Source organism: Babylonia areolata, chromosome 21 (genome assembly GCF_041734735.1).
Source record: "Babylonia areolata isolate BAREFJ2019XMU chromosome 21, ASM4173473v1, whole genome shotgun sequence".
NCBI lineage: Eukaryota > Metazoa > Mollusca > Gastropoda > Neogastropoda > Buccinidae > Babylonia > Babylonia areolata.
The window spans coordinates 50,890,370-50,905,369 of NC_134896.1; the positions used below are offsets into that span (position 1 = coordinate 50,890,370).

The 15,000-nt window shown below is 40.9% G+C and overlaps 1 protein-coding gene across 2 annotated transcripts in view; it reads left to right on the top strand.

Moving 5' to 3' along the window:
* Positions 1–12,662, top strand: part of LOC143295962 (uncharacterized) — a 13,411-nt gene extending 749 nt beyond the window's left edge. Inside the window, exons 2-6 of one of the 2 annotated variants that reach the window (XR_013057094.1) lie at positions 3,930–4,026; positions 5,347–5,474; positions 5,869–6,066; positions 7,234–7,995; positions 10,835–12,662. Coding sequence is in view for 1 of the 2 variants with exons in the window: in XM_076607670.1 (XP_076463785.1) it covers positions 3,930–4,026; positions 5,347–5,474; positions 5,869–6,066; positions 7,234–7,802 (992 nt within the window). In the remaining variant the exon portion in view is untranslated. Of the gene's footprint in view, positions 1–3,929; positions 4,027–5,346; positions 5,475–5,868; positions 6,067–7,233 lie in introns of both variants that reach the window. The other variant, XM_076607670.1, reaches the window with a different exon arrangement.
* Positions 12,663–15,000: the final 2,338 nt, after the last annotated feature.

A 15,000-nucleotide genomic window follows, 5' to 3' on the forward strand; every position in this document is an offset into this window, starting at 1 on the left:
AGCTGCGTGTTAAAATGTATGTATGCCGCAGTGTGTGTGTCTGCGCGTTCGTGTGTGTGTGTGTGTGTGTGTGTGTGTATGTGTGTGTGTGCGTGCATGCGTACGATCTCGCGTGCGGGCGTGTGTGTGTGTGTGTGCGTTCGTCACATTTTGGAATGTGTATTTAACATTGATGTAACTGTGTTATGTAAACAAAAGTGTTTTTGTAAAACACTGTAGAACAGATTTCCGGATAAGTATAAGTATCCATTATAATTATTATTGTTGTTATTATTATTATCATTATCATTATTATTACTAGATCACACTTAAAGCTGACAGCTTGTTTCCACCGTTGAGTGAGTTCGTCTGTAAGATCCATCCACCTCCACCAAGTCAGCTTTTCTCACTTACGTTTTACGTTGATCATTTTTACTTTGCCTGTCAAAGAAACGAGTCTCCAAAGATATCGGGGGTTTACTTAAAAACGCCATTGGACACACACACACACACATGCAGACAAACACACGCATTCTCGTGCTCAGAAAGAGAGAGAGGGGAGTAATAGAGAGAGAGAGGGAGGGGGGGGGGGGTGGATGTATGGGGGTTGCAGATTGTCAAAAAAGGTTCTTTGTTCAAAACCGGATGTCTTCCTGGTTTGATTTCAACCGTTTCGAAATACCCTGCGGTGCTTGGATACACATTTTTTTTTTTTCGATTCAAGCTTTGTGACTGACTTCTCATTACATTTTATTATATTACACCCTGTGTGTGTGTGTGTGTGTGTGTGTGTGTGTGTGTGTGTGTGTGTGTGTGTTTGTGTGTGTGTGTGCGTGTGCGTGTGTGTGTGTGTGTGCCTATGTGTGACATGTGTGTGCCTACTGTCTTCCTGGTTTGAATTCAGCCGTTTCGAAATACCCCGTCGTGCTTGCACATACACCATTTTAAATCTCCATTTCAAAAATAAACTTAAGATAAGACAAGATAAGATAAGAGAAGATAAGAATAACTATCATCTCAAATAAGAGAACTTTGGTCAGGTGCATTATCACAACATAGACAAATAAACAACATGGAGACCACAACTAACGCACACAGAAAGAATTGATAAACATCATTTTGAATATAATCATGAGCATAACAATCTATACTGCACAATGATTATAGATAAGACAGCTTTATTATCTCACAAAAGTAAATTGCATTGGGTGCGGCAACACACACACACACACACACACACACACACACACACACACACACACACACACACACACACACACACACACACACACACACACACACACACACACACACACACACACACACTCATGCACACGCACACACGCACACATGGAAACGACATTAAACATTACTTAAATTAAACAGGAGTAATAAACACATGTTTTCAAATAAAAGCATTTCACATATTCCCTTTAAAATTATCGCAATTAATAATCATTATATCGTAATTATTAACATGGATATATTTCGATATACGAACGTTAAGGTTGGGCATACTGTATTGTGCATTCATCCTGCACATTGTCACATTCATCCAATATATTGCACATTCATAATAACCATTGTCATGTGTTTCAAGATGAATATAGATTGTTCCAAACGAAACAAAAGTATAGTACATCCTGCATATTGCACATTCATCCTATACATTGCACATTCATAATAACCATTATCATGTATTTTAAGCTATATATGGATTGTTTAATGAAAAACACATACAGCCTATCATTCCAGGACTTTCACGGGTACTCACGTGAAAGCGCGAACACACACACACACACACACACACACACACACACACACACACACACACATACACACTCATATGTACATAGTTCTCAAGAATTTAAAAGTGAATAGAACGTGGAATAAAAGTCTTCAGAGCAATGGATTTCAATTCAAAAGTTCTGTAGAGTCGTCCTGATGTCAGTAGCTCATTGTGCTTTGCTAAAATTATGGGTGTCGTCAGTTGCTATCTGTCTGCTTTTCTGAACCACTCGCTTCTCATACACCTCTTGCATACTAAGCTTGTTTCACTCCCACAATTTTACTGCACACACTCATGCAATCATTCAAAACACGCTTACTCCTCACTCCCAAACTTCCATACCAGCATAGAAATGAAAATGTGCATCGACATTAACAGAAAATTTGAAGAATATTGGAATTCATACCAGTATTTCTTAGTTTCTTCAAACAACATATTCTAGACTGACATGAATGGATCAACATTCTTGCAAAAATTCAGCTTATTTTCTAAGATCATTAAGACAATAATTATCTATATTAATTGACCATCGCCCTGTTTGACCATGCATAACAAGGTTAGCTACAGGAAAGGTGTCTTTCCAAAAATCTGTTAACATTTCTTTTGTTTTCAATACGTTCAGATCCAGATAATTTTCTTTACACCAAGAATAAAACTTTTAATTCAATAGCATCAGAGTTGGACAGATCTTCAATAGCTGAATCATCAGAATATTTTATGACAGGAGTTCCCTCCGTGCCTCTGCAGTCATTTGTCTACAGTGTAAATAGGACAGGGGACAGTGCAGTGCCTTGGGGTGCACCAGTAGAAGTAGAGTTTAGAGAAGAGTGGGCAGAATGAAAACGGACAGACTGAGTTCTATTGAGGAGAAAGCTTACTATCCAAAGAGTAAGCTTCGGATCAACATCCAAGCCCAGCAGTTTGACGGCAAAGAGATGTGATTGTATTTTGTTAAAAGCGGAAGAGAAGTCAACAAAAAGAATACGAACAAAAGATCCTGTGTTATTCAAATGAAAGAAAGCATTATGAAGGAGAGTTAGAATGGCATCGTCAATACTTATGTGTGAGCAAACTGAAGAGGGTCAAGATGCTGTTTAGTGAAAGAATTAGATGGCAGAGAACAATTTGTTTCAAATTATTTCATCATTGTTGAAGTCAGGGCAACAGGGCGGTAATCATTTAGTGCGATTGGGTTCTTTTTCTTTGGGATAGGGCAGATCGTGGATTTTTTTTCAGGTGTATGGGACAGAGCAGTCATTGAGAGACCAGTTGAACATTTTGCAGAACACGTCACACAGCTGGGAAGGGCATGTTTTCAGTAATCATCTGCAGATGTCTCTGAGCCTATTGCCTTCTTGACATTCAGTTTTGAAAATAAAAATTAAGCAACTTTTGCTTCGATCTCAAAGTCCTGACCTGTGTTGCTATCTTTGAAGTTTTCCTGCAACTGTGACATAACATTATCCAGTTCACTTCCCACATCATTCCTTTCAAAGTGACAGTAGAAATATATGTTTCTTTGAAAAATCAAGCTGTTCATCCCTTTTCATTTGTATTTGCGTTAACCGAATGTTTTCAATTTACGTAGATAAAAAGGTTCGGTGTGTTGCTACTGGTCTATGGATGAGAGATTACAAAGAGAGCAAGAAACGTAGAGATTCAAATGCACCGAGTTTAAAAACCAACCAATGACCCCCCCCCCCCCCCATCCCAAAACACACACACACACACACACACACACACACACACAAATGTAGGTCATACGACGACACACGTATCCCGTCACCGCAAACGGCTTCTCTGGGTGTGTGCTGCTTCAAGATTGTTTGGACAACTTTTCGGCAGAGTTTTATAAATGGATCAGTTCGAATACGTAGTGGCAGATATATGACGAGAACACGCTCAAAGTAAACATAGAAGACAAGCAAATAATGGGTGTCATTATTAAACCAAATAATTATATCTTGTAAACTTGCAAATTATAGTCACCTGTTAGAACAGAACAGTGATTTCCACGATGAAATTTTAGTCTTTTGGTGACCAGGGAAAAAGGAAATGGAGACACGCTGTTCTCGCTAAAAATAGCCAGGGTACCCCGACGAAAATCCGAGGAAAGCCGGCCTGCACACCCTCCATGGTTAACGTTACATAGTGTTTACAGGATGCAGCTCCTTTTGCTCAACTGAAACATTGCTGACTGCGGATCGTCTTTTCTCGAGGACTTTGAGATCTCCCAACTACCCAAGCAATTATTCTAAGTAAGTATCGGTAAGTGACCGTAGTGATCGGTAAGTAGTTAAATTAGTTAATAATTGATGGGGTAGTTTTTGAGCACGTATAATCTGACATTATACTGAACGGTTAATATATATATATATATATATATATATATATATATATATATATATCTGTGTGTGTGTGTGTGTGTGTGTGTGTGTGTGTGTGTGCGTGTGTGATGACGAAGGGTTCTCTACCTAAGTAAAAGTCCTACTGCTACTGCTGAATGAATGGAGTCTCCCGTCGGACCGGCGGATGAGTAGGCAGGCAGGCTTATCTGTCGGTGTGTGTCCTCATATGGGAGAAGAGGCCAATTCTAGATGCGCAGCACTTCCCAAGGTGTTGCAAGGGAAAATGTCTCCAGAAGTTGAGCCCTGCTTCCTTCGCTCACTCTTCTCCTTAATGGCCAGCGTTCTTTTCTTTTCAAACGTCTTTATGCCACTAGAGCACAGCATCCTCCAGCGAGAGCGTTCAAGGGCATCAGTTTCCCACGAACCGATGTCTATGTCACAGGCTTTGAGGTTTGTCTTCAAGGTGTCCTTGAAGTGCTTGCAGGGTCTTCCAAGTTCGCGGTGGCCTTCCTTCAGCTGGCCATACAAAAGCATCTTCGGGATCCTGCTGTCTGTCATGCAGACAACATGTCCTGTCCAGTGTAGCTGGCACTGGATCAGCAGGCTTTCGATGCTGGGCAGATTGCTCCTCTCTAGATCCTGGAGGTTGGAGACCCTGTCTTACCACTTTATGCCAAGGATCTTTTGTAGGCATCTCTGGTGAAACTGCTCAAGTTGTTGGATGTGACGGCGATACGTCGTCCATGTTTCATAGCAGTATGACAATGTGGTCAGCACAACAGCTCAATTGTCTTGTTTTTGTTTTTGCTGCTGTTGCTGCTGCTGTTACTAGTAGCTGAACTCGTGTTGAGTGTTTGGACTTGGGCCTACATGCAAATGTGTTTCTGGATGTACCTGTTCCAGTGTGGCCGGGCGTCCACGTGAATATGCGAGCGTGTGCGCGTGCAAGTGTATTTTTCACTTTCTTGAATTGTCGTCACGAAAATAATATTTATAATAATAATAATAAGTGTGTGAGTGTGTGTGTGTGTGTGTGTGTGTGTGTGTGTGTGTGTGTGTGTGTGTGTGTGACTTTGCGCGACCAAGAACGTGGATGAAGAATCAGAACAGAGAGCTGGCATGAAACTGTGTGTGTTGTATGTATCGTCCACTTTCCAAACAGGTGTCAAAGAATGAAATATTCTTGGATTTGATTTCTGTGTGTTTTTCGGTGTGTTTCTGCGCAACCAGCAACCAGGAATGCGTCTGGAGAATCAGAGCAGAGAGCTGGCGTTTCACCGTGCGTCTGTACGTGGCTGACATCAGACTGGAATACGATCATGACTGTACCTTCGACAGCCTGTCTTTTTACGACGGAGGTAATGAAATCATGGTTCTCTTCGAATTACATAATTATGGAGCGTTCCCGTGTGGTATGTATACCGAAGTGATGGGTCACGACTGTCACGGGATTGATGATCACAGTACATGGGTACGACACCGTTCCTGTCAATTGTGTGTGATGTCTTTTTCTCCAAGTTTGGTCATGGCAAGGAAAAATGCAAGATGATTTATCTACCACGTGTGGAAGAGAAAGGAAAGTCTGGTTGTTTGTCGTTCGGCGTTCAATCCGGATGTGTTCCCTGAATGATAGAAAAGAAACCAACACTTGTGAACGTTAGAACGCACGATCCTTAAATGGTAATTGCTCTTTTTGCGTTTTAGGCTCTTCATCTTTGTGTTGTATTTAACTGTTCCTGTATTTTTCTCCAGGTCTGGCAAGCAATGACAATCTTCTTGCAAAACTATGCGGAACCAGTGGCTTGAACAGCTATTTCTACAGTTCTGGTCGGGAGATCCTTGTTAAGTTCAAGTCTGATTCATCAGGTACTTACAGAGGATTCAGACTGACGTATAAAGCCGTTCGAACCACCACCACCACCACCACCACCACCACTCCTGATCACTACTGTAAGTGATAGTTTTATTTCAGAGCTTTGACCTTTGTGTCCCTGACACATCCGGAAATATTGTAGAAGTTAATTCCCATTCCTTGCAGTTTATGCGCGTGTAGAAACGTGAAAACCGTTTTGATTAGACGGATTTTGATGCCAGACTAATGCCGTGCACAGGGCTGGATGAGTTGATGAAGTGTGAATGTTGCAACACATAGACCATGACGGTGACGACAGTAACAATTAAAATGATGGCACTGATGATAATGACAGCGACAACATACTGGTGACAGTGATGGTAATGACAAAGACAAATACGATAAATGAGACACGGCAGAAACAAATACATAACTTACGAGGACGGGTGGTAGTTTCCACATGCCTGATAGCTCCGAACTGTTAGGACAGAGGTGTCTCTAGGTCTTTAACTGTTGGGGATTTTATTGCCCTGATAGCTGGTTTTTGAACAGGAGATATAACTGTTTTTCATAACAAGGCATAACAGAAATTAATGTCTCCCTGTCCTAGAATTCCATTAGTCCCCCATTGGCTGTCTTGATAATAATGATAAAGATATTTATATAGCGCTGAGTCTTGTGCAGAGACAAATCAAAGCGCTTTCATACGAGTCATTCACATACATGCATAACTGTGAAACTGGAGAAACTGAAGACAAGGAAGAGGCAGGGAAAGGAGGCTATTTTTAGGAAAGGTGGGTTTCAAGGCCAGACTTGAAAGAGCTGAGTGTCGAGCCTTGATGAAGCGAAAGGGGAAGTTCATTCCAACTGCAAGGTCCACAGACAGAGAAAGAACGGCGGCCAACAGTGGAGTGTTTGAATCTGGGTATGCGTAAACAGAGTGGATCCGAAGCTGATCGCAGAGAGCGAGATGGAGTGTAGAGGTTGTTCTAACACATTCTTCAATCCTCCTTCCCGCTCTCTCCCTGCAACTTTACGCATTCCTTCTGCCAAAAAAAAAAAAGGAATGGAAGATGTATATATATAATTGTGTGTGCGTGTGTGTGTGTGTGTGTGTGTGTGTGTGCTGTACGCAAGTACTCGTGTTTAACATCGTTTTCTTCAAATGCTATGCCGGGGTATGATATAAGGCTTCCTCCGGCGCTGGCAGATTAATAATTTCTTTTCCCCGTGACAACATTGTGTGATAATTCCATTGATTACAGGGCCGTCAGGTGACAACAGCAAAGAATCATTTACCGCAGTGCCAGTGGTGGGCACCGTCGCGATCATGTTTGTCGCCATCGCTGTCGTCATCTATTATCACCGGAAATGCAAGCAGCAAGCTAGCGGTCACTCTGATACTGCACCCAGGGTGATGACGTCCACGCCCACGGCCACGGCCTCTGTCCCTCAGGCTGGGGCCAACAACAACAGCAGCAGCAGCAGAAGTCAGCAGCAAGGTGTGTACATCCTGCCAGCCAACCAACCCTCCACCAGGGCCAGCGGGACAGTTGCAAGAGGGGGTTATCACATCAACGCGGCCTATTCTCCCAGCCAGCAGGAAGGTGTGTACATCCTGCCAGCCAACCAACCCTCCACCAGGCCCACTGGAGTAGTAGCACGGAGGGGTCACACCAACGTGGTGTATTCCCCCGCCGCCGGGGAGCCGTTGCCTCACTTTTTCAGCCGCTTCCTTCGCTTTCACCCAGGGCTCCACCGCTGCCTGATGTCACCATCCCCAGGCAGACAGCGGACGTGGCCGTGTCCCCGCCTTCCTACAACGAGGTCATGATGATGGAGAAGGGGACGCAACCTCCAAGTTATGAGGAAGTGGGTGGTGTCGATACGCTTGTCATGACCTCATCCGATGACGCTGCTGTCAGGAATAACTCTTCGCGTCATGATGACTGAGCTGACGTTGGCACCAGACTGAGTGACTATGACCTGCACTCCCACTATAGCAGCAGGAAGAGGAAAAGAAGAAGGTGGTGGAATTGTTGAAACTCGATTTCGATTTCTGTTTGACGTGGGTTTTTTTTTGTTTTGTGTGTGTGTGTGTGTGTGTGTGTGTGTGTGTGTGTGTGTGTGTTTTCTTGATTTTTTTTTTTTGATTTTTTTTTTTACATGGTTTCTTTTGCTATTCTGTTATTGTTCTGCTGTCTGTGGCGTAATGGGTCAAGTTGCCAAGACTTATACACCCTTTACATGTGGTCTTCCTGATACTTAGTCCACATTGATAAATGTCATTTGCCATGATTCACTTGCTTTTTTTTTTTTTTTTTAGTGTGTGCATGGTATCATCTGTTTTCTGCTGCATGGATGTATCATTATGTTCATTAATCTTTTGGCTCATATAATAATCTCCAAACTACAGGTTACAATGTAAGTAAACGTCAACAATTGCAAGAAAAAAAAAAGCGAACCGGTTGGTGTGGTAGGAAAATCGCACAGGAACAAACACATTGTATACTTTGTGCTTCTTCCGCTCAAACGTTGTTGTTTTTTCTTCCAAGTTTCTGTGTTGCATGTGCTTTCGTGGGTGGGCAGATATATCAAAGATTGTTGTGTGTGTGTGTAGGAAAAGGTTTGGGTTTAGTTTGCTTTTTAAAAAAAATAAGAATGTAACTATCCCTTTAACTGCTCGTATTTCTGTAATACCAATCTTTCTGGAGAAAATAACTGACAATATGATTAAGTAAATAAAAAAACAGTTTAAATTTTTTTTATAAAATAAAATAAAGAAAAAAACAAACAAACAAAACCGAAAAAACAAACAAAAAAACAACAACAAAACAACCCAAACCCAGCACCATATAACCAAATGTAACACATAATAATGACCAAAACATAAAACAAGAAAAAAAAACCAAAAAAACCCCTAACCCTTTTACTGTAAATTTTTTGACTCACTTGTGTAAAAACAAAGTGAGTATGTTTTAACCCGGTGCTCGGTTGTGTGTGTGTGTGTGTGTGTGTGTGTGTGTGTCCGTGGTAAAGTTTAACATTGCTATTTTCTCTACAAATACTTTGTCAGTTGACACCAAATTTGGCATCAAAACAGGAAAAATTCAGTTTTTTCCAGTCATCTTGTTTAAAACAATAGTGCACCTCTGGGATGGGCACAAAAAGGTAAAAAAAACGAAGTCGAATTATATGCAAACTGAATTTACTGTTATATTTATTTTACTTTTTTTATTATCTAATTTTGGCACTTTGTTCTGATATTCTGACACAGCATCAAGAGAAGTTATTTTTATCATTTTTTGTTCAAACAGGAACTTCTTTTGCTAAGCATGGAAGTCATATTTCTGGTGCATGTCTTTGGTGCAGACAGTAAAAAAGGAAAATTAATCTGTAATTATTGCTAGCAGGGTTAATTTGCTTCAAACTGATCTTTCTCATCTGAAACATTACATTTTGAAATTATACTCAGTACATAAAAAGCTTGTGTGTTTTACTCTCGGTGTACAGGGCTTTCACTAGGTTCATTCGTCCAAGTGGTCTTTTTCGGAAAATACTAAAATCAATACTACGAGTGGACTTTATAGATCTATTGGCTGAGCCCTGAAGGTCATGGGCAAAAATCAATTGCGTACACATGTTTATACATATTCAAAGCGCGTGCTCATATTCCTCGCGAACGTGAAGGACGCCATTTTGTTTCAAGTTGTTGACTGCCCGTTCAATCCTATATTCAATCAACAATACATGATAACATGTGATGGAAAGTTGGAGAAGGAGACCATTATATATTTATTCAGAGCAAGATTTGTGAACGCCTCATCACTTACTGGATTATGCCCCAAACTGCCATAAAAATATCAACAAAATCAGTCAGTATTCACAGTTAAAAATAATAAACCATGAGAGTTAATACCCTTGATGAAACGTAAAAATTTCCAGTCTTGACTTTTCTCAAAATGAAGTCCTTTTCACTTCATACGACGTTTAGAAGTCCTTGTACTTGGCTGTACATGTTATTAGTTTAACAAGAATCTTCATTTTGATATCAACTTTAAAACTATAAAACTAGAATAAACATAAAAGAGAAATTGAATCCACCATGTCCTACATTCCTGGCAGGTGTAACTAAACTTGTGCATCTATCTAGACCCAGAGGAAACGGCTAAATGTTGCAGTATGATTGAAGCGTTAGCCACGTCTCCTTTACTGCAGACTTACAAAGAATTCTTAATTGCCCTTAAAGATTTTTTGAATGCCCAAGATACACCAGAATAATATTATTTTGTGACCAAGCGCGCTATGCTTGCTCCAAAACTGCTCACACACAAGCTATAGCAGACGACAGTTTTCCTTCCTTACCCATGCCCAGGATTGTGTGACGTCACTCCGCTTACATCATTTTGTCCTCGCCAGACCGCCTGCTCGACCAGTGTCGCGTCATAGTACGCTATTAGCTGAGCTGGAATCTGTGTTTCTGCTCCAAAGTATTTAATTAATAGCTCTTTTGTCAGATCAGTAAACTACAAGTATTATATACTGGCAGAATCGTCGCAATTCCATCTTTAAATCTATTCCATTTATGTTTGCCTACGTTAAAATGATTTAACGCAGTTTGTAATTTTCAGCGACGAGCTCGTTAAAACTGACCCTGTTCAGGTAACTTAAATTAAGATTATAAATTTATCTTAAATAATCAACACTTCATTTTATACTCCTTATAAAGTAGGTGTTGAGCTCTTTCTTTTGCAACTTATCCGACGTAAATCGGTTCAGGAATCATTTAGAAATCTGTCACTGAACACCTTTAAACAAACACAGTTCTTGTCAGATTTGGCTTCATTAGAGTCGATCTGTTTGCAGCACACGTGACGGCCTTTGCGGTCCACTTCATTTGCATAAATTGGCACAGTGAGTGATGAGTGGTCATTTCATACCTGGTCAGTCATCTGACCAGAGCCTGCTCTCTCTCCTTGCTGCGTCACGGGCAGTGTGATTGTGTGTCCTGTGTGTTCTCACAACGGCTAACACCTCGCTACGTATCGCTGTAAGTACTAGTGGGTAGAATGTGTTGATTTGTAAATTGTATTGTCTGACACAGTACTTGTGTTCATATGAGTATGTTCAGTTATTGCTTTGTTCAGTTAATTCTTTGTTCAGTTATTGCTTTGACATGTTAGTCAGAGATCGGCTATGAATGATCTAGAAATCACCATGTTGTCATATGCTCGGAGCAGTATTCCATTTGATTCTTCTTAACGTCACAGTCAGTGACGTCTCTGGACACAGATAGTTTGTTCCAGAATGTTCTAGTGAGTGCATAAAGTTCATTCACCACTTAATGGTTAAGCCATGATGGTTCTTCACTTACTATCTGGTCTATCAGTTTGCCAGTATTATATCTAAGCCACTGATTCTCTATCTTGTTTGTTATTCAGGTATTATCTTTCATGCTAATATCAGTTGTACTGCTACAGTGTGCTCAGTACTCTAAGATGTGTGTAGTATTCTGCTGTTGTGATTACAAGATAGTGTTGGATTAATATCAGTTATTGGTTAAAACCACCTGATATGTATCAGTCTGTTAATTGTAATTTAGTTGTCATGCTCTCTCCTATACGGCTTACTCCCGTATAGTGCTACATGATAAACTGATTCATTTGAGTCACTTTGACACAGTATAAGCTTTACCTAATCTATACTGTCAGTGTACTTTCACCAAGTCAGCATCGCTTCAATCACTTTAACTGCACTATTTAAATGTATTAGAAATGTCATTTGATGTCAGCGTTTGGTCTTCACACATATGCATTATGTTGTTGCATACCCCAAACCCGAGTGATAGTCTTTCCATGTATACATGTGCTTTACTATTCACTTGTGCCAACATGTTGTGCTTATGACATTTGTTTGTGTCATTCCAGGCACTGTCTTTTTCTCATTGTCTTCTTCTTTTAGTTCTTCTCAGTCTTCTCTTCTTAGTTTACTCTTTTTATGTTCTTATAACTATTGTAAATAAAACAATAGAAAAACCCATTTGTGACTGGCCTCTATATGTTCCTGGCCTGTGCGTGGGATCTTGTCTATCCTTCAATTAATCATATTTAGTTAAGTCTTTTGTGCTGTACCCTTGAATAACCACTCGGTACACGGCTACAATTTAAACAGCGTTCTCACTGCGGTTACCGCAATCGGTTTATCGCCCTTAAAAAAGCATGTTTAAATGTTTTGGTTTTTTTTAACGTCAGTTAAGGAGCCACGATAGTGTATTGAGTAAGACAGTTTCTTCTCACCCGAACACGTGGGGTTCGAATCTGTCTTCAGGGCTTTTTTTTCCTTTTCTTTTTTTTTTTAAGCTTTATAATAACAAAATTTAATACAGAACACATTTTAACGAATAGATGTTTTTAAAAGTGTATCACTGTATCACAAGTGAGTCTTGAAGGTCTTGCCTCTCTTGTTGGAATATGTGATTCGTATTGAAGTGTTTGTCTAAAACCTGTCAAATATAATGAAAGATCGCATTACTTGCTTACTTGAAAATATAAATAATTGCTTCTGCTGGACTGAGAACATAAATTGAATGACACTAATATCGTTAATAACAGTTTGTTTTTTGGTTGGTTGTATTTGTTTGGGGTTTTTTTTCATGAAAGTTCGCATTACTTGCTTACTTGTAAACACAACTGCTTCTGCTGTACAGAGTACTCATGTTAAATAACACTGATATAGTATATTGTTTTTGTTTGTTTGCTCGCTCTCTCTCTCCGTCTCTCTTCCGTCTCTCTCTGTCTCTCCTCTCTCTCTCTCTCTCTCCGTCTCTCTCTGTCTCTCCGTCTTTCTCTGTCTCTCTGTCTCTCTCTCTCTCCCCCTGTCTCTGTTTCTGTCTGTCTCTCTCTCTCTCTCTGCCTCTCTCTCTCTTCCTCTGCCTCTCTCTCTCTCTCTCCCTTTCGTCTGCCTTCTCACCAGTCTTCTTGATCGTCTTTTTCTTCTTCGTCCATGGGCTGCGACTCCCACGTTTACTCGTGTGTACACGAATGGACTTTTACCTGTATGGCCGTTTTTACCCCGCCATGTAGGCAGTCATACTCCATTTTCGGGGGTATGCATTCCGAGTACGTTCTGGTTTCTATACCTCCACCGAACGCTCTCTCTGTCTCTGTCTGTCTGTCTGTCTCCCTCTCTCAGTCTCTTTCTTTCTATCGATGTGTATGTATGTATATATAAATAAATAAATAAATAAATATATATATATATATATATATATATATATATAGGTAGAGATAGATATCACACACACACACACACACACACACACACACACACATATATATATATATATATATATATATATATATACACAGCTCGGAACATTGTGGAGAGAGTTCACAAAACACGTGCTATCCGTAAAGCACGCTTGTTTTCCCTTAAAAAAAATTAAAAAAAAAAAAATGCTGCAAACGGATCCGTCATATTAATTTTTTTCCCTCTGCTTGTGGGCAGTCACCCTTGGCATCTGTGTGTATGTGTGTGTGTGTGTGTGTGAAAACAAACTGATGAAAACTTGCCACCCATTCTTTCTCTCTTGCGTCCATGTCTCTCTCTCTCTCTCTCTCTCTCTCTCTCTCTCGCTCGCTCACACACACACACACACACACACACACACACACACTGACCCGGCAGCACACCCGGCTGGGTAGACAGACTAAACTTGCTTGGCGGCTCGGAAAACAGTGACCGCTATTTCGCGGTGTCAGTGCCAGCAGTTCGGTTCGACTGACCGGCTGGCGAGCAAGCCAACATCAGAGAGGTGGGCAGAAGTGCGCCGCCACGCTAAGCACTTATTAATTAACTCTCTCTCCATACGAACGGCGAAAGAGAAGACGTTAACAGCGTTTCACCCCAATTACCACCATCAAAATATTGCAAGTGGAAGGCTCTCATACTGAAGAGGTGAATGTTGACAAAGAATACCACAATTCTGACGACGGAAGCTAAAGGTTGGGTCATTGAGACACCCACTGGACATCCGAGGGGTCTGTGTAGAGGAGAAGAGAGGACTGGCCGTACTGAGTGAGTTAAGAGGCCAGTAAAACTCGCGAACCGCGAACACTCTGTCCGTCCGTAGTAGAGACCTTGTTCGTTTGGAAACCGGAAGTCAGTGAAAAGTTCAGTCCCTTCATCCTGGGACGTCCGGATAAGGCAATTAACATGGCGGTGACTCTGTCCGCTGAAACTGAAAGTGCGCTTGAATCCATGAAAGTTAACTCACTCAGTACGGCCAGTCCTCTCTTCTCCTCTACACAGACCCCTCGGATGTCCAGTGGGTGTCTGAATGACCCAACCTTTAGCTTCCGTCGTCAGAATTGTGGTATTCTTTGTCAATATTTACCTCTTCAGTATAAGAGCCTTCCGCTTGCAATATTTTGATGATGGTAAATGGGGTGAAACGCTGTCTCTTTCGCCGTTCGTATGGAGAGAGTTAAAGAACCGAAAGAGTTTAAAAAAACAAACAAAAAGAACCCGCGAAAGTTGAACGTCGTGCAAAGATTTTTAATTGTCGCGGAACCAGAAACAAGAAGGTGAAGTCAAGTCAGTTTCTGCTGTCACAAAGACATTTCAGTGCTGTTATAGCGACATCAACTTCCCGCAGACTTTTAACATCTGAACTGAAGAAAAATGTACCGCTCCTGTGTGTGACCCATTCATTGAGAATCTATATACATTCTCTTAACCCAGGCTTTTAACCCTTTCACTGCCAAACTCGCATTTATGCAGCAGCTAGGTATAAAGGACCCATATGTGTCACTGAAGAGTGACCAGATCATGAGTCTGTTGTTATCCATGAACCTACTACTCTTTATGTTCTCGGCCCAAAACTCTGCTTATAATCACAGATTGACAGAAGTTTTACATTTGGGCCAACAGCAAAGTGAGAGCTGTATTATCAATGGTTTTTCCAGTCAATGGAAAATCATTTACAGCTCTGTCTTTTGTGAAGGACTATGACTCTCAAACTAGGAGGCAAA